We start from the raw sequence: 20,677 nt of genomic DNA on the forward strand, positions 1-20,677 counted from the left end.
GACAATAACGCAGAGCTGTTTACTTTCCTCTTATGAAAGAGATGACATTTGTTGATACTTTGTAGGGTCAGAAAATACTGATGAAAACGTTCATACTGCGAGGAAATGTGTGTACATATGTGCATTTGTCTGTTTGTAAACAGACTTGTATGGTTTTGTACTTCCTTTGCATTTACAGTACACATACTTTTTTTTTCTTTTGAAGCACTGGCTATGGAGAGTGCCTGCTTGATGAGCCTGTGGGCCGGACGTACGAGCTGCCCACCCTCCTCCCTGGTCAGATCTACAATGCCAACAGACAATGTGAATTGATGTTTGGACCTGGATCCCAAATTTGCCCATACATGGTAAGTTGGCTCACTATCAAAGTGGGGTAAGTAGATCTCCAATAGATGTTTTTTCCACCCAGATGTAAAGGAGAACCTTGTTTCTTCAAACCATGGGAAAGCTGAGTGAAGCTGTTATCCGTATGCTGCAGGTCAGCACACATGAAACCAAAGTCAGTTAATTGTGTCTAGTCTAAGGCTCTTTATTGTAATATAAAGTGCAGTAATTGAATCTGTAAATTCCCATGCCTGATGTATAACATGCATGCTTACAAGACACAAAGGGCCAGATTAACTCGACCCATTGTTGAATGCACAGCCGCTAATTAAAAGCTGATGTAAAATGCATCGTGCACAAGTCTGGGAAGCAATGAAGCACAAAAGAAAGTGTCATTCCTGGCTACTTAGAATGAAATATTCTTTTCACACTTGCTCTTACACACTCTTCCTCCCTATAAGAAAGAAGGAAATAGCATGGACCTAACAAGAGTCTTAGAAAAGACTTCATTAAAAATATATAATCACAGTTTTGTCTGCGGAGTGATGAGCCCTTTTCCAAATCAGACAAAATAATGAATTGCTTGTGTGCATTTTCCTCCACAGAAACAGTGCAAGAGGCTGTGGTGTACGAGTGCGGAGGGGGACCATAAGGGCTGCCGTACACAGCACATGCCGCTGGCTGACGGGACGGACTGTGGACATGGAATGGTGAGCTGGTCCGCATGCGCATCTGTGTTACTTAATGGACAGATCATTTTGATTCCATTTGGTGCGCTGGAACAGTAAACAGTTTTAATGACTCACAAATGTTTTAGTTAATAGAATAACACTTGTTGTGCTCCAGTTGATGCTGGAGGGGCCTGCTGGTTTCTCCACACAGCTGCAATCAAATGGTTGTTGTTGTTGCAAATCGTATGTAGTAGATCGCTTCAAAATTGCACATATATCTCACATAAGAAACTCCTTATCTTGTTTTTATGGGCTAGCGTGCCACAGGATTGACACAATGAATTACCCTGACGCAGTGAAGCCCACCCATCTTGTATTTGAAGCATTATAAGACTAAAGCGAGGAATCAGTTCATGCCACCACAAAACCAGACCTTGACATCTTTCAGCCCAAATATGGGCTGATTTTGAATGTTAGTTTCGGATCATTGTGTTGCAACACTGAGTGTTTTTCCTCTTCTTCTCTAATCAGTATAGTTGTTAAATCTGGCTGCAAAAGACAAAATACCTCCCTCACGCATCAGGATTCAAAGTGCTGCTTTGAATCCTAATGCCTTTCTGTTGTAGTTCACTTCCTCTACCAAGAAAAAGGAATAATTTATCATGCATTACTCTCCTGCCTGCAATTCTGGTTACAGAAACCCATGTATATGTAGTCAGGTGATGGCCCTAGTTAGAAACTGGAAGCTTTACCCTCAGTGTTGTTACAGGGCCCCAACCCCCATTAGCCTTCATGTTCTCCTCGCTCTGGGATGCTATGCTAATTAGGGCTGAGACGGCGGGTCAGTCTCTGAGGATACATGGAAAGAAGGGCTGCAGGGGAGGGGAGGGGGGGTCAGAAAGAGAGAGAGAGAGAGAGACAGACAGAGGAAAGAAAAGAGAGACAGACTGGGGAGAAAAGAGGGAGAGAGAGTCTTGAGAGGGAAAGGTGAAGACGTGGGCCCTTTGAAAGAGGATGCCGCCCGCCGTTCACAGTTGAGTCACCTTGTTGTGAACCCATGACCCTAAAACCTCTTTAAAAGGCGGGTGAGTGGGTCAGTGGTCAGGCCGTAACAGAGCCCAGGCTGAGGCCAGCCAGCGCTCTCACAAAAGACCTCACATCAGTGATTCTGAAGAGCAGGAGGCGGGAGGAGAGGGAGGAGGAGGAGGAGGAGGGTGAGGAGGAGGTACAGGGGGATGAGGATATGGTGGGCTGGTGTTTAACATTCGGAACATGCATGAGAGGGAGAAAGAGGGAGAGAGAGAAGAGGAGGAGGGTTCTCTCCTCTCCTTAACCTCCTGCCCTCCAGGAGTCTTTTGCAGTGTGGGCCCATGTAAGTCTTATATCCCCTATATCCTTTCATCTGGCTCCATCACCCTCCTTCATCCTGTCAGGCCTTGGATCAGCTCTGTCTAGCGAGGAGAGGTTAACAGGGGATGGCTAACATCTTAATCCAACCACAACAACCGGACTAAACAGTAATGGTCCCGGGGTTGTGGCTCCCATACTGCTCTCAGCCTGTATGTGGGAGAAACGGTTGAGAAGACACGGTGTCAGTTTAATCACAGCGAGGGGTTCGCTTTAATAAGCTACAAACCTTTAACCCAACTTGGGCTGACTGAGCAACATGGACGTCTGGTCTTCATTGGAATCTTGTAAACACTCATTTGGTAATTTGCAGGTCCAAGTCGACCAAGACATGTCGATTAAAACCAGGTTAAATTAGTTTGAAAGTGGAACTACTTTAAGACATGTGACCATTTATAGTTGGGCGCTGCTTCTTACACTGAAATCCTCTATTAAAGGAATAGTTCACCAAAAAATGAAATTCAGTCATTAGTGACTCACCCTCATGCTGATGAATACTCTGGAGTAGTAGTGCATCTGGAGACCCGGGAGGCCAGTTCGTAGTCCAACGAAAACTTTATAAGAGAAAAGTAGGGCCTGAGAGAAAAACGTCTATAAAACTACACAAAATCCATTTAATATTCCTCCACACCGCTCGTCCGCGGCAATCCAAGTGTCCTGAGAGTGTCCAAGAGTCCTTGTTTTACTGATAATATTAAGAGTCTGCTTGTCGCTCTATAAGGCTCTACAGCAGTGCTTTGACCTGAATGCTCGTGTGCTAACATGTGCAACGTTACCATCAGAGTGGTTGATTCTGTTAAAAAGCAGTTGCAGACTGTTATTCAAACAGGTTTGTAGTTAGATTAGTGTCTTTATGGCTGTCTGATCCTCTCCCCATTGTGTTGTCTTTGACTGTTTATTGTAAAGCACTTTGTGATTCTTACCTGTGAACGGTGCTGTATAAATAAACTACCTACTTAGTTGTGTGTGTTAGCATTAGCGTAGTACATTTGCCAGTTGTTGGCACTAAGCATAAAGTACAGCTGAGGTTGAGGGGAGCGTCAGTCGTTACACAGGTATATAATCATACATTTCAAATAAAACAATAATTTTATGTAAATCTATAAGCCAAATAATGATCAGTCATGATATGATTTCCTTTACCAAATACTTTGCTAATCCACCAAATATATATCTGCTGATTTGTTTCACTCATAGACCTCCAGCCTTGGGATTGTTTTTGTTTGTTCATGTAATTCCATCCAAAATATATATTTCAGTCTGGACCAAAGTGGTTGACCATCCAACAGACCCTGAAAGTTACTCTGCTAGCCTCTCTGCGGCGGTTGTTTTCTGTCTGAACAGATTCACCAACAGTTTTATTTTTCTTTGTGCGTGTGAGCGGTGGCACCACCTTTGTTTGTAGTGACGGAGCTTTGGTTTCCTCTTCATGCAGGGGGCTATTTGAAGTAGCATGAGTTGAAAGAGAAGGAGGGGGGGACCCTACTCTGATGCTCACCTGCCCGTACAGGAGTGCTTTTATGTGGTCCTTGGGTGTGGGGGGTGTTTGTGTGTGTGTTCACTGTTATGCCAGACTCAAAAGTCTGGTAATCTGTAAACCCAGATGATTCCTCTTGATTTTTTTTTTATGTCAGTGTCAATCTTCTCTTATCTTATCGTATCTTAGTAGGGAAGTTAAGCAACTTTTGACTTCAAGTCATTATGCAAAGGTCCCCTTTGGCATGGAAGTACCTTAGGGTCACACACATGAGATCACACTTTGTATCCGAAATAAACATGTTTTTTTAAAATGGCCGCTGACCATACTTGAGAAGCCCATATCTTTGCTTCTGTTGTAGCTATAATGACAAATTTGGTGGAATCCAATCAAATAGGTTCCAAGACTAAAAAAACAATGATGTTCTCCTTACCATGACAATTTGAGCTAAAATATGCCTTTTTTAAATTAAGAAAACACATGCTAAAAACACATTTAGAATGTCCACTATAAACTATAATGCCTTCAGCTCCTGGATGTTATCTACAGCTTATTTGTAATATGATTGCAATATTTCAGGATTGTTTCTCAGTTTGAATGATGATCAGGGATCTAATGTTTTTCAATCTGTAAGGCGGACTGACATACGAAGTATAAAGAAGAAAGAAATAAAGATACTGTAACATCATGAGATAGATAAGATGAGCATTAATAAGCATTCACAAAGTAAAAATCTACCAAAATAATGAAGCTTACCAGTTACTCTGAGAGAGGATCTATACTGCGCAGGTGAAAGAAGGCAGTCCTAATCATATGTTTTATGTGGGAGCTGCGAACCTAAACTTCCCTCAGTATATAAAAGCTGAACATTGCTTATTAAAGGCGCTTGACATTACCATTTGTAAGTTTACTTCAGGAGCACAATGAAAAATGTCTTCAGTAGCAGGTTATAAGCCTTAAATAATGTAGAGGGTCTAATATGACACATTTTTACATTTGAGAACAGTAAAAACTTTTTTCCTTTGACTTTAAGTTGACATCTAATATGACCCAGAATGGGTCATACATGTAAATTCAACTTTTTTAAATCAACATCTCCTTCACTCTTTCCATGGACGTTCTTAATGCACTCCACCTATCACACCTTCTCGCCACTTCTCCTGACCCCACTCTCATTCTTTCTACAAAGAAGTCATGAGGTTCAGGTCTGAGGCTTTACCGGCTCTTAGGTCGAGCTCCTGGCTCTGAGGTGTCTGCAGGGCCCTGAGGGAGGGGGGTGTGTGTATATATGTGTGTGTGTGTAGGAAGGGCAGTGTCAGATGTGGAGGATTACAGCTATGGCCTCTATGGGGGAAAAAAAAACTAGCAGCAGGTATTGTCTTAGCAACCAAAGCTCCCCTTTAAAGATCTGTCTCTCAGGCCTATCATTAGCCCAAAGGCTGCCATGTCATTCTCAAGGATAACACTGGAAATACATTTTTTTGTGTAAAAAAAAAAGAAAAAAAAAAAAGTAGATTGTCTGGAGCGGCTGTCACCTCCTGTGCCGGCTCTGTCGGAGCAGTTTTTTGTTCTACTGGGTTATGAAACAAAGCGGGTAATTGAGGTCAGCGCTCAGAAAGTAGTTGAGAGGCACGTCCCCTAAATAAAGAGTGAAAAAAAAATGTTTGTTTGTATACAGCTTAGTTGAAATAGGGCAATAGGCACTGCAGGGTTCATGGGTAGTTTTTCTCCCCCTGTGTTCCCTTCTCCTCTGACTCGCTCCGCTTCTCCACCCGCCCCCCCACCACCACCACCCCTTCACTTCCCTCCCTTCACTCCCTCTCTGTTGCTCAACGGGCCCAAGCTCTCACAGGGCGCCAGAGTGAGTAATGCGGTCACATGACCTCTTGGCGGCGTATGTCATCTAGCTCAGTGGGCCGTGCGCTAATGAGGGCATCCCATCACTTGTTGTCTATAAATACTGCCACCACCCCCCCCACCCCATCCCACCCCCCTCCATCCTCTCTTCTCCTGCTCTCTTTCTCCCTTACTCGCCCCCCTCCCCAAACTCCCTCCCTCCCCTCCGCCCCTTTTCGGTCCCTCTCACTCTTCAAAAGGACCCTGCCTGTGCGTCTTTGTCCGTCTGTTTGTGTGTGTGTCTTTGATTTTGTGCGCAAGTGCACACGTGTGGATGCTCCTGTGTGTTGTAATTTGCATGCTTACAAGATTATCTCATTTTAACTGTACGTATGCACATTTTAACTGTAAGCATGCACACACACACACACACACACACACACACACACACACACACATACACACATACACACACATATACATCCAGTCGTGTATGTCTGTGTGCATGTATGTGTAGATTAGGGGCCAGCCAGCTTGATCAATAAGTGCCTGTCAAGCCACAGCCGGGGACCGCTTGGTCCTCTGTCCACATCCCCACCCTTTGAAGATCCCTGCGCTGCTTCTCACTACGTCATAGCTCAGTGGGTGGCAGAGAGAAAAAAGAAAAAGTGGTGACAAAGCTTGAATAAACTGTGATGCTTTCTTGTCAAAGTTTTCATTGTTCTCACTTTTGTTGTCATATTGGATGTTTTCTAGGGAAGTTGTTGCAAAAAAAATGACATGATTTCAGTACAGTGTCTGCTCAGCTTCTGATTATGAATATGAACGAATGAATGAATGAATGAATTTTTATTTTCGTGTCATGCCACCACTGTGGCCCATCCCATATGGGATTACAAGACACATTTAATGACAAATACAAAAACAAAGACTAGACAGTCCTTCCTGTTGGTATTACCTGCCACACAGGTGTGACACATAAATAAACAATTTAAGATTACTTTCAGTACTCAACTATATATCGCTCTTCGTCTCATTGCCCAAGCCTTTTCAAGAAATAAAGAAAATGCAAATATATTCAACTGAAAAAGTTGTTTTAGCTTCTCAGCATCGTCTAACCACACAAATTCGTTATTTGGATCTACCTTACTAAACAATTTTTGTCTTATAGAGTCATAGAAAGGACAGTAGAACACAAAATGCATTTCATTCTCCACCTCTTGGATGTCACATAAATTACAAATTCTATCGTTTTCTGCTGTGCCAACATATCTGCCTGGCTCAATATGAAGACCAAAGTATACCAGCTCTCAATTGAGCACACACTGTATATGTGTAAAACCCTCAAAAGGTCTGTCAGATAGTCTTAATAGGGACTTAATTGAGTGGTTAGTGTAAGTGAATACACGGGAAGTTGTTTTCCATTTCCAGAACATTCCTCAGAAAAGGAATGACGACCTGCTCTGGTTTCAGCCAATTAGAGCGAGATAGTGAGGTCTTGAAAAGTGAAGCCCGGGCAGAATGGAGTCTGCTGGCTGAGGCGGTGAGTGTTGGCTGCAGCTCCCTGGCAGCCTGACAGACTTGTCGTACGATGCTGGGACAGGGTGTGTGTGTGTTTGTGTGTAATGTGACTGTGTGTGTGTTTGTGTTTGTGTTTGCGTGTGCATGTGCATGTGTCTGCACCGGAGCTTGGGGGTTGTGAGACTGGTATCGGTGTCACTCTCAGCTAATCTCTGGATACTTGCAGGATGTTGCCACTTTGATTTGCCATCGTCACAGACGTATCTGTGGATTTGGGCTGACAAGAGGATTGTTGTTTTAGCATTCACATAATTTGCTGACGGAATTACTGTGTCCGGTAGGTAGTGAGTGGTGCTTTCATTGCTGGATGTAGAGAAGGAAGAAGATTTTGTATTTGCATCATTATAGTGTGTTTTCAAAACTTACGACTTAGTTATTGTACCCATGAATTGTTCACTGAAAATCAGCAGAAGGTGTGAATAATAACAAAGTGATACAGTAAGTGATGAACTTTCAGGCTTTTGAGATAATCAATAGTTTTATATTAATATTTATAATGGTTGAAACCGATATGGTAGCCAGCATTAAAGGTGCTACTTGCAATATCAAACGCACAAAAAGTGTCATACATAATGTGTTACATTTCTTGATATATCCCAGTTTCTAGGTCACTGTTTGAGTTTTAGGACCTGTTACTGTTTTGATTCACTTATTACTGCCTGTACATTACCTGCCCCTGCAATAAAAGGCAGTTTGCAAAGGCTAATGATTAGCTGGTGAGCATAGTGGAGCTTTAAGTGGAGCTAAAATGTGAGTGCATTGTGGATATACAGGTACATTCATCAGGTAGACACAAAAAGGACTGCAAATGAAACTAATGTTGCCAGTGGTGACCATGTGCCAATATTTTGCTAATTTTAAAGAGGAACTATGCAGGATTTAACTTAGCTATGCTTCATTTTTACCTTAATTAAACAGCTTTCGATAAATTGTGATGGTTTAATAAATGAGAGGAGAATGGAGGCTCTCTGCCTTCCACCTAGCGTGTCTTGGCTGAAAACCAACCTTGCAGGATCAGTGCCTCTGACCCGGTGTCCCAGCTCTCGCCTCGGCAACACCGCAACACAAACATGCCCTGTAACCCGTAATCTTTTGTTTATGACAGATACACAAACATACACATCGTAACATCGTAAATGATATATAACGTTATCCACCGCTCCATTGACTGCTTTCTCGTCGGCTTCATTAAAAACAAATGCACATGACAGAAGGAGGGTTAGCAGAACAGAGAAAACGTGACCAGACTTGTGTATTTCCCCTCTAATAATATTGTGAATAATTGTCATGATATTAAGCTAGTTAAAAGTAAACATGAATGAGTACAGCTTTGAAAGATTATAAGAGGTGTGTGTGTGTGTCTCAGCTGTTGTACTCTACTGAGCGAGACAAGCCGACAGTAAAAGTGTCTAAATGCAGGTGAATGAAACAGCTGATGGGACCAAACTACTCATTCACTTTAATGACCACCCTTCGTGGAAACATGTGAGGAAAGGAGGGATCACAGAGAGGACAGAGAGGGTAGGAAACGCAGTGAGGAGATACAGTAAAAAGGAGAGGTTGGTCAGGGTCACGGCTGCATCATGTTGTCTCTCTTTGTCACCTTCTCCTCCTTCTCATCATCTCTCTTCCTCCCCCCTTTTCACAGCCTTTAATCACAAGGGGGAGAGGAAATCTGGAGCGCTCCCAGTGATGTACTGTATTTATGCCTTGGCTGAGAATTTAGTCAGTGGAGATCCAGTTCAAAATAGCAACTGTCATCTGACTTATTTGTAAAGAGACCAATGTGTAGAATCCTTAAAGGGATAGTTCAACATTTTGGCAAGTTGGCCCATTGCCATAATCCCTATAGTTTTAGGAGTAGGTTCGTTACCTTCAATTGTCGGTGCAAGCTATTTTTAGAACGGTGGAACAGAGCCGTGAGCTGCTCAGAGCTATGCTACGGAGGCTCATGGAATTTATTGGTTTCCCTCATCAAACTCATCAAATACACAATCCAACACCTCCAAAACGCTCTGGTGGACAAGTTGTGACCTGCACATTCACCACGTTATGAGATAATAATGGAACGTTATAGACAGAGTTGTTTTAGAGGTAAATGCAGAGATTGCTTGTCAAAAAACTGCCCTGTCGGGAACGCGCATCAGCGGTTTTGCATGAATTTACCAAACATGCCAAAATGTTGAACTATCCCTTTAACTACTCATGTATAGCTTCACCAGCGTTTCATCAACTCTCACCTCAAGGTCAAGTTATTAGATGTGTGACTGGAAATCCTGACTTATTGAAAATGACCAGCTGGGGTCCATATTGTGCCATTTTTAACAAGTGACGTAGTTTTGGGATCGGCGCCTGTTCTACACGTGCAATGTAGAGAAGACAGGACTCTCCGCAAAGCATCACAGACGCAGAACCAAACCCCCAACAAGAGGCCAAGGCCAAAGTGAACTCCGAACCCAGAGAGCCATGAGAAAGACACCGCAACATGAAAGCCGATGCCTTTTGGAAATGGCCGTGTTAAAATGAAAGAGCGGGGTGGCTTTTTAAAATCAGTCCTCTGCCTTCTCATTCCTGCGGTGATGTATGGCTTGGAGTTCAGAAATGAGGTGCTCTCTGCAACAGTTTCCTGACAATTACAGGGTGCTAACCTCTAAAGCAGCCAGCTGAAGAGCTCCAAGCAGATGCCGCTGTCCTCAGCTGAGCTCGCCGGTGACTGCTCTCTGTGCTCGTGTGTGAGTTTTTTGAAAACTTTGTTTGGTCTGTGGGAGTGTGATTAGAGAGCAGAGTCGAGGGCATCGTGTCGTTATAGGTGTACAATACAGTATTGTGCGTGCCTGTGATATATGTGTGCATGCACATGTCTGAGTATGTGTTGGTGAGTCAGCGTGTGTCTTTGTGAAATTCCTAATTTGAAACACGTGCTGGTCACAGCTGGACAGGTTCCTCTCACAAGAGCTTCAAATGTCTCACCACATTCCCAATTGAGGGCAAATTTGGACAATGTTTCTAGGAAAGTGGTCTGCCAGTGTCCTTAATGCTTGTTTGAGCTTTTGTCAAGACCTATACCTCTCACCTCGGTGTTTCCCCAAGAGTGTGTTTGTGCACTGCGGAAAGAGAGGCTAATTGGAAATGAGCGTGGCCCCCAGATGCCTCCACACACACAGCAATGACTCTCCCACTTAACACACATTCACATATGTGCACATACGTACACACACACACACATACATCATCTCGCACAGATGTTTTTTTCCTTCCACCCCCCCGCCCTCCTCCCCTCCTTCTTTCTTCTTTTCACCCACATCACCTTTTCAAGCCAAACAAAACGGTTGTAAACACAGAGTGCCAGCGGGGGGAGTGGAATGCCTCAGAGGCTTACACAGGCTTTGGTCCTCTCTGACAGACAGTCCTCCTTGTGTTTGACAGCTCCTCGGGTCCCGCCTCCCGGTTGCACCGCGGTGGTCCCTGCGTCGTGGCCCTTTGCAATTTCCCATAAGGGGATAAGGGGGGGATGGGTGGCAGTGGAGAGGACGTATATAGAAGGGGATGCCCAGGTCTGGGTTGTCGGTCCAGGAGATGAGGTGGGGGGAGGGGGATGTGAGAGCTATAAGGGGAGGGAAACTCTTTGTTGTGACAAAGGAAAACTCAGGATTTACTTCTTTAAATGTGATTCTGTGATAATATCATGACCTCTGATTGTTTAGCTCTTTTACCAGATCACATTGCTCAACTAACAGACACCTGTTTGCCTTCCTGTGGTGTGGAATCCATTTCCTCTCATGGATGTTTTATCGCATTCTTTGTAGTGCTTTCTATTAATTCATCATTTGTGCACGTGCAAAATGATCAGTGCCTTCAGTTTGCATGTACAGTTGACTGGGAGAGGAAGAAAGGCCGAGGCCGTTACTCAAACCAGGTCTGGATTATGGAAATGTCTGTGGTGTGTTTAGCCCATAGCCTGCAGCTGTTAACACCTGTCTGTCATTGTGCACAGACTTTACACTCCATCATTAGATGCAAACAAGGGATGGTCGAGGTTGCGGTGCCAGATTCTCTGTGTATGTTTACATGTGTTTGTGTGTATGACTTTGCACTTTTGCAGGTGTTCACCTGAGATAATGACGGCAAGTTGCAAATTAGTTTCAGAGCAGGAACTGGCCGGCTTAACGATGCCGGCCGGGTGATGGCTTTGATTGATATCCTTTTATTAGCATAATTATGAAAATCCACTAAAGTGGATCTCATATGGTTCTGGTTCTGCTCTCAGTTCTGAGGAGTCTTATGTTTTTTTTTTTGTTTTTTTTTAAAGGATTGAATATCTTGGCGTGTGGCCAGCTGGAATGATAGCAGGTGTACTTCCCATCTGGATCGACCTTAAAGGAGTAGTTCACCAAAAAATGAAATTCTGTCATTAGTGACTCAACCTCATGCTGATGAATACTCTGGAGTAGTTTTTTATTCCTCAAAGTGCATCTGGAGCCCTGGGAGGCTGGTTCGTAGTCCAACAAAAACTTTATATGAGATTAATAGCGCCCAACACAACAACGCCCATAAAACTACACAAAAACCATTTCATATTCCTCCATACTGCTCGTCTGTGGCAATCCAAATGTCCTGAAGGGATATAGTCCAGAGTTTACCCGAAACAACGTCATTGAGGCAAGTGTAAAAATGTCCCAAATTACAGCATGAGGGTGAGTGACATGACTCAATTTCATTTTTTGGTGAACTATTCCTTTAACAAACTGAACTCAGAAACTGAGCAAACTCAGGGAGCATCCTCCTGTTCCTCACAGTCTTAAAGATGTGTACCTCAGCAGATCCTCAGCTGAACAGGAGACTGGAGTTCCTGATGTCAAGCCAGTAATGAACTTTGTTCCTCTTGTTATCACGACTCTAGAGTTTCCTTATCGTGGTGCCACCGCTCCCCGTGCCTGTGTGCCCGGATGACGGGTTACGTACCCAGACAGACGCCGTCTTGTCCTGCATTCCTTCAGTGAACAGGACCCTCCGATATCTTAGTCACTGGGATGGGGATTTGGTTACACACAAAGGGAAATGGGCCTGCCGTGCTTCGCTTATGAAAGCAGTGTTAGCACTTCTTGGCAAAGGTTGGCGAGCGGGTAAAAACAGTTTGATACCAGGCGCCTTATTATTTTCTGGGTCTGCTGTATTATGGATGCATATTACGTAATTTTATATTCACAATCTAAGCTGAAGATTGATTCACTCCATCGTCTCTGGCCTAAGAGATGGATTTCATATTGTTTTTCACATGCTCTCTCTTTGTGGCTAAACTAATTTTGTTGAATCAGGCTTATGTGAAAACACAGTCCATGTGAAAAAACTCTAAGACTGAGGAAACAAAGGGAGTTCATGGAATGGTAATGTTTCGCCAAGTAGTGATACACTTGACTGCTTCTGTGAGTCTCAAACTGCCATTGTTTTCATTAGATTATTTTTGCAACGCACTGTAGATTTCCATATTGTATTGATGGATCCTTTCTTCTCCTCATCACTGGATTGGTTTCAGTTTGGAATCAGTTTGAAAAGCCCTAAAACTCAACTATTAAGTCAGATCTTTCCAAAACACAAAGCATTTGAAAGTGCAAATAATGGAGGCACACACTGTAGATAGCAGTTTTAGGTTTCTCCCATTGACACATGTCTTTTCTTGTCATCCTCTTTCTGTATCCACGTCTCTCCCTCGCGCTTCCATTTCTCTTTTGACAGCTGGAGGAGTTGGACACATTCCCTGAGGGTATAAACAAAAGCCGAATTAGGATTTCTTTTCAAATGTAGCCGTAGATCCAAACAGAGGATTAAGAAGGCAAAGAAGAACACCACTCCCAGCTGTGTGTGCTCAGGTCACGTCTGTGTTGAGAAGGAGCCGCAGTAGTCATCGATTCTAACGGGATCCCTGTGTCTGTTTGTGTGTTTGTGTGTGTGTGTTCGCATGCAGTATTGCAGACATGGAATGTGTGTAAACAAGGAGTTGGACCTGCAGCCAGTTCATGGAGAGTGGGGTCCCTGGGGGCCCTACAGTGCTTGCTCCAGGTCCTGCGGTGGAGGAACCAGGAGCACCATCAGAGACTGCAACAAGCCTGAGTAAGGAGGAGTCAGACAGTTCAAGACAAATAAAGTGATTACAGAGTGTAAATTTGTGTAAGACTCTGGACTGGTAAGAACAGTAGCAAGAGAATTGTGAACAAACCTGTGTCAGATTCAGTGAGTCCCAAAGAAAACATGTTTTCAGTGTGAATTTCAATGTCAACGTTGCCTGTTTGAAGTCACAAAGCACCAGTCAAACAAGAGCAAGCGCGGTCTTTAAATTGAGAATTGAGCGCTGTGCCTCTGTGATCCGTCTTCTCTTTCACCAGGCCGAGGAACGGCGGTAAGTTCTGCGTGGGCCGGAGGATGAAGTTTCGCTCCTGCAACACTGAGCCGTGTCCGCGAGGGCGCAAAGATTTCCGCGAAGAGCAGTGCTCTCACTTCGACGGCAAGCACTTCAACATCAACGGTCTACCTCCAACCGTCCGCTGGGTGCCCAAGTACAGTGGCAGTGAGTACACCAACGTCATCCCAAAACATGCCACTTAGTTGTCCTGCACCAACAAAGAAGGATACTATTTACATCCAACTACACAGTCCAGTGTCGGCCAGTGATGCAGTATGACTGCTGCACTGGATGTAAAGGCTGCAACCAGTTGTTCATCATACTAATGATTATCAGCATTTAGACCTGTGTAACCCTCTCATGCAGTGAGTCTGTAATGTATGTAGCAGCAGGTATGTTGACTTTAAAGGGATAGTTCAACATTTTGGCAAATTGGCCCATTGCCATAATCCCAAAGCCGTGAGCTGCTCAGAGCTACGCTACGGAGACTAATGGGATTTCTTGGTTTCCCTCATCAAACTCATCAAATACACAATCCAACAACTCCAAAACGCTCTGGTGGACCAGTTGTGACCTGCACATTCACCACACTATGAGATAATAACGGAACGTTATGAGACGGAGTTGTTTTTGAGCGGTTTTGTATGAATTTACCTCAAAAACAACTCCGTCTCATAACGTTCCGTTATTATCTCATACAATACATACTCACTTACTCATACATACATGGACAATTGCTGTTGGTGAATGGGTGAATGTGTGAGGTAGAGCACACCTGTGTTTCTTCTCTTTGTCATTATTTGGATGCAATACCTGATGCTAATACATGATGCAGTGCCCTGTGGGTAAACCTTTAGTTGACATTAAACAACAGCAACATGAAAGCAGCACGCAGCCCCTCCATACGAACCTCCTGGCAGCTGTCCCTCTTGCAGCCGTATCTCATTCCTTTGCTGCGATTGGCTCGACCAGCCACACGAGATTACCATCTGGCTTAGACCACCATGTCTAAGTTACTGCAAGTGATTCATTCATTTAATTGATGTTGTACAAAGCGAGCAGGCCAAAACCCTGGAGCCAATGCAATGTCAAGACATTATTTCCAAGAAACTCACAGACGGTTTTGGCAATGAGATGTAATGTAAATGGGTTCTCTCTCTCTCCATACAGTCCTAATGAAGGATCGCTGTAAACTCTTCTGCCGGGTTGCCGGGACTATGGCATATTATCAGCTGAAGGACCGCGTAATCGACGGCACTCCATGTGGGCCAGACACTTATGACATCTGCGTCCAAGGCCTCTGCAGGGTATATCTGTCTGTCTCTCTTCTTTTTTTTTCTTTTTTCTTTTTGTCGAAACAAGAATTTTATTCTTGAAATTAAGAAAAGCACTTATTTGCATTACAGTACATCTGATCAGAGCTTCAAAACACTTAAGATATATATTACAACAAATCTTATAAAAACTGAAATAGTTTAATTGTAATTCAGATTTGTTGCTTTTTTATTTTTTATTTAGTTTTTCTGTCTCTTCTTTTTTTAATGAACTCACACAGGCAAACCCAAAACCCAGGCTTCAACATTTACAGCAACCTCAGCTCATTGTCACTCTGTCTTTGCATGCAGGCAAATGTGTTCATCTGTGTCAAAGCTACATATTGACTGATGAGAAATAAAAATGATGCTGACAGAAATATAAACATGGCAATCTGATCCGTCTCAGTTTTCTTCATTGGAAAGGATGATGATTACAGTTTCAGTGAAATGTTTACACCTCATGTTTAGATACACCTGCATTTATTCCTTTGTGACCAGATTACATTTTCCTAACAACATCTACACTTCAAAACATTCAACCAAATCTCACGTTTTCAACCTTCTCCTCTATCTGTGCCTCTTCAGCAAGCAGGCTGCGACCACGTCCTCAACTCGAAGGCCAGGAATGACAAGTGCGGAGTGTGTGGTGGGGACAACTCGTCGTGTAAAACCCTGGCGGGGACCTTCAACGACGCGCAGTACGGTAAGTCCCGCCGCTCAGGTTACACGCACGGTACGCTAATAGCCCAACGTTTACATAAAAGGTGTCGCTATTAAACATACTGCGTGTCAGCACTGCAGCCCCTGCAGATGACGTATGGCGTATCTGATACGCAACTAGACATAGAGGGACTAAGAAAGACTTCAGCTTCATGTGGCTGCAACGCTGACATGCTCTCTGCTCATATTAGTCACTGATGTCATGCCTGCTCATGTTTAAACATATTAAGCCTGATTTTTTTCAGCCAATAATACATGCCTCTGCCACATTTGGAAAAATGCAGATCACCAAATTCCTCAAAAGCTTTAGAAACTGATTTAACACAGCGATCTCCCTCCGTCAGGTCTTTTTCGATAGCAAACACAAACCTGACATCATCCCTTTGAACTGTCCTTCTTAATGCGCCGCTCCGGTTCTTGCCAACTGCTGATTGCATCCAACCCCCTTTTTAAAATCTGGGCAGCAAAGCAGCAGAAACATTAGCATAAAAGCTCTGGGTGTGGCCTCTGTCATGTTTACTCCGCATTAGTTTGGCGCTGAGCTTTGGTGTCTCTATCCATCTGCTTTCTTTTTTCCAGTCTGTTGGCTGTTGAAGGGTACAGGGTTTGAGGACTGTATTGAACCAAACCAGACACCGACCTCAGCCCTGAAAATCTGGCTTAACCTTAAGAAAGAGAACACAAGTGGGAGTGCAGCCCAGGCAGGATATCCCTCTGCTCCTGGGTCTGGGCCTGTCTCTCTGTCTCTCTGTATTTCACCCTTTTGTCCTTTTTTTGTTTGTTGTTTCTCTATTTCTTAGTATCTATCCAAGTCTAATTCCTTTTTTTTCTTTGTCTTTGTCTTGACATTTCTTTCCTTTTCATCACACCAGTCAAACTGCATTCTGAGGAAATAAAAGATCTGTTTCTTTGTCTTGTGGAGAAAGCAAATTGCAAGTGAAGTTTCTTAATGTTGACCAGAGACATGATGCACCATTTAATGTTGTTCAAGGTGTTAAAAGGGACATATTATGGAAATATCACTTTTGGAAGGCTCTTTAGCATATATTTGGGTGTTTGTCTTGCCTTCTGGCCCCCAAAATGTGAGAATTGACAAAAAAATCTGTAATTTTCAGGCGTCCTAGGTTGAAATCCATGTGGTCTTCCAGTGATGTAACAAGGTTTCAAATTTGTATATTTGCATTTCCCCACCCCTACCTGGTACTGTACCAGTAGAAGGGGCGGGGCAAGTAATGGTTCATTTGCATTTAAAGGGACAGGCACTGAAACCAGACGTTATGAACAGGTCTGCTTTGAGAGGATGAAAAGAGCTGTGATGTTTGGTGCTTGAGGTATTTTGACCAAAGCATGTCAAAGACATGTCTTTAAGACACCTGAGAACTGTTTTAATTTGTGGAAAGGTTACATCATATGTCTCCTTTAAAACATGTTCATGTTTTTTTTTCTACACAATTGAAAGCAAGTCCTTTCAGCGCATATGTCTTGGATATTTTTCTCAATTAGTCTCAATTAAGTGAAAGCTGTTAAACCATAAATCAATGTCCACTTCAGACTAACTCTTAAAGTGAAATTCCGGCGTAAGTGTAAACCATGGTCAAACACACCGTAACACCGAGTTAGACCCCCCCCCCTCGAGAGATCAATTTGCCCGACCGCTACATTCACGAGATCCACCAACTTCAGCAAATACCGCATTATCGCCACACACGGCGCTGTCCGGATCCACTGTCTGACCGCAACCAAAACGCCACCATTTGCCCAAAATAATGCTCAGAACTGCACCAAATGTCATCAATAGTACACACAGGGTCCCAGCACGTAGTACGAGTTGTCAAACATCTGCTAGCTTTGCCTGTTTTCTTTAGCAAGGAGATGCAACTCAACTCACCTACTTCTCCTCCGGGAGCCGCTCGTTGGTGAGGAAGCCCTGACGAGTCGATCACCGAGTGCACCGGAGTTCCGCAGCTCTTAAAAATGCTCATTTGCGCCTATATCGTGGCCAGCACTCGATAATAATAGTTATAAAGTGATATGCAAGATAAAAAAAAAAAAAACTCTGATTGTATTTCCATGAGGTAATTGTTGATTGAGCTGCGGAACTCCGGTGCACTCGGTGATCGACTCGTCAGGGCTTCCTCACCAACGAGCGGCTCCCGGAGGAGAAGTAGGTGAGTTGAGTTGCATCTCCTTGCTAAAGAAAACAGGCAAAGCTAGCAGATGTTTGACAACTCGTACTACTAGTACTGTGTACTATTGATGACATTTGGTGCAGTTCTGAGCATTATTTTGGGCAAATGGTGGCGTTTTGGTTGCGGTCAGACAGTGGATCCGGACAGCGCCGTGTGTGGCGATAATGCGGTATTTGCTGAAGTTGGTGGATCTCGTGAATGTAGCGGTCGGGCAAATTGATCTCTCGAGGGGGGGTCTAACTCTGTGTTATGGTGTGTTTGACCATGGTTTACACTTACGCCGGAATTTCACTTTAACTCAATAATGGTCTGACCCAACAGACACCAACAAATGTGTGGCAGCCTACAGTAGATGGTGGGTTTTGCCTGTGCAACTCATGAAAGACAACAGGTCTGGTGTCCACCACCATCATGCCAATCAAGTGGCATCAACTAATTGGACGGAAAAATCAAATAATCTAAATTAAACTTCACTTTTTCACTTGAGTCTGATTTGACACAGTTGAGTCCAAGCTTCAACACTCATGTCTGCAGCTCTGGATAAAGGCAGCCTGTTAACTTCTCATAAACAGCTGCACAAGACATGAATGCCTGTACACTGTAACTGAGACGTAGGTGGACTTGTGTTTCTCTGCAGCTAAAGCCTTGCGTGACGATTGAATGTGTCCCGTCTCAGATTGGTAAAATAAAACCATCACTGTAACTGCGGAACAAGCAAATGTTTGCCATCAACTGGGCCTGTATCCTCTGTCACCACAGTGAGCTTGTGACGCCTTCTAATTTTCCTCTGCAGGCTATTAATACTGCATCATCTTCTTTCTTCCTAGTGGCAGAGAGAATCATGTTTGAGGTTAACCCCAGCATTCCCTGAGTGTAGCATGGCTGTGTGTGTGTTTCCCTATGGTGGTGTGCTGTGTTTACTGTTCATTTCTGGGTCAGAGTGTGGTGGCGGAGGATTGCGTGTATGGTCAGTAGCTAAGCTGGAGGATCTGAGAGGCCTGTTGTGGGTTGTGGATCCCATGTTTCCTCAGAGGGGGACCGTGCTGCTGGTTTCTAAAGTTCTCCTGCCCCCTGTATTTTTATCAGCTTATCCTGTCCCCAGTGGTTAGAGAGGGAATTTGACATGAAGCAAGGAAACCAGTGACAGGGAAACTAGAAACAGAGAAGCTGTGTAAAGGTTCTGATTTTATTGTGAAGGAATTCTTGATTTTGTTTCAGAGAGATGTTTATGAATGAAAAATAGCTTTGTGTGCAAATTGGCCTCAAAATGAAAACGTTTTTCTGTCAAGGCTGACACGGCTTGTTATGACATCCCGCTGGATGCATGTGCTTATTTGTGTGTGTATGTGGGGAAAAAAAAAAAAAAAAACAGTGGCTGATGAGAGGAAGATATGTAAACCAAGTGCTGCCCCCGAGTGGCTCAAGGTGTCAGGCTAACCATCATATAACACCGGCTCTCACCTTTCCTCTCATTCCATTCAGCTTTTATTTTGAAAGCGACACCAAGTGGTTTGAAGGCTGGGTGACAGCAGAGGAAATGGCTGTAGGTTCAAATCATCTGATGATGAAAAAACATAATAGTTTCTTACTCTACATGTCCATCAGCCTTTATCACACAGCACACTGTCAGTTTTGAATTTTCAGAGTTTGATTGACCTGATGCATAAAACACCAAACAGCTTTTCATCATGATGAAACGTTTCCACCTCTCACTTTTGGTAAAAGAAGTTACCACTCTGCTGATTACAGTGTCTTTGGGTTTTGTCTAATCTGTTCTCTCCTTTTTCCAATTGTCCAATGTTACATTAATTATCTATGCTGCTTCCCTTTCATCTCTATTGTTTGGAATTTGTAGATAGATACTAATACTGACATGATAACTGGGTTTCAAAACAATACCAAGACAACTTTTTTTAACAGTAGCCTCAGTTTTGAGAAAGTAGCTCTATACTTTAATAAATAAATAAAAGAAAGCAAACACAAGCAGCCCAAAACCAAACCTGGATGAATGATTAAGAACAGGACAAATCAAAGCAAACATTTAATATCACAGTTTTTGATATTTGCTGCCATGAATTATTTCAGTTTATTCAAAAGAAAAAAGTAGTATGAAATCTAGTAATTCTAGTCTTATCTCCTCCGCCTTCATTATATTCATGTCTTGCTTATTTCATTTTCATCCCTATGATTTTGTTGTCACCTCTGATGTGCCCTCTCTCCCTCTCTCTCATGCTCACTCATTTTCTGTGTTAGTTTATCATGGGACAACAGGCCCAGTGTGGTAATTACAGGCCAAAGGTAAGTCCAGGGAATAATTACATATCATTTCACGGTCGGGCCTCTGAGACTAAAACAAGGCCTCCTGCAGGTTATTTGAGAGGACTAGACCTTTTTTTTTGTATTTTTCCAAGTGTGACATTTAAATCCCCAGTGGCTGGAACCGGACTTCCCTGACTGGGGTTTTCGGTTCAGCATAGTGAAACTATTATGAAAATCAAGGTGGGACTTCTCTCTGCTGTTATTGTGGCTACCGTGTTCCCCTCTGAGACCTTCTGGAAAAACTGTGTGACTTTCCATGCGCTATCTTCTCATTCTCTTTTTTTGTTTTTGTCCGTCCCTTCCGTCCTCTGCAGGTTACAACACAGTGGTGCGGATCCCAGCGGGAGCCACCAACATCGATATCAAACAAGTCAGTTACTCTGGAAAGCCAGAAGACGACAACTACCTCGGTGAGTGCGTTGTACAGAGTTGTGGGTTCA

General features: G+C 43.5%; 1 protein-coding gene across 2 annotated transcripts in view; it reads left to right on the forward strand.

The window, feature by feature from the left end:
• Window positions 1-20,677, forward strand: part of LOC146985622 (A disintegrin and metalloproteinase with thrombospondin motifs 20) — a 110,654-nt gene that overhangs the window by 39,732 nt on the left and 50,245 nt on the right. For both annotated transcript variants that reach the window (XM_085778709.1, XM_085778710.1), the window contains exons 10-16: window positions 206-347; window positions 930-1,034; window positions 13,259-13,404; window positions 13,677-13,858; window positions 14,864-15,000; window positions 15,595-15,712; window positions 20,552-20,647. In XM_085778709.1, coding sequence (XP_085634835.1) covers window positions 206-347; window positions 930-1,034; window positions 13,259-13,404; window positions 13,677-13,858; window positions 14,864-15,000; window positions 15,595-15,712; window positions 20,552-20,647 — 926 coding nt within the window. The remainder of the gene's footprint in view (window positions 1-205; window positions 348-929; window positions 1,035-13,258; window positions 13,405-13,676; window positions 13,859-14,863; window positions 15,001-15,594; window positions 15,713-20,551; window positions 20,648-20,677) is intronic.

This window comes from Trachurus japonicus, chromosome 6, assembly GCF_045865225.1.
Source record: "Trachurus japonicus isolate A0001 chromosome 6, Traja_1.0".
Taxonomy (NCBI): domain Eukaryota; kingdom Metazoa; phylum Chordata; class Actinopteri; order Carangiformes; family Carangidae; genus Trachurus; species Trachurus japonicus.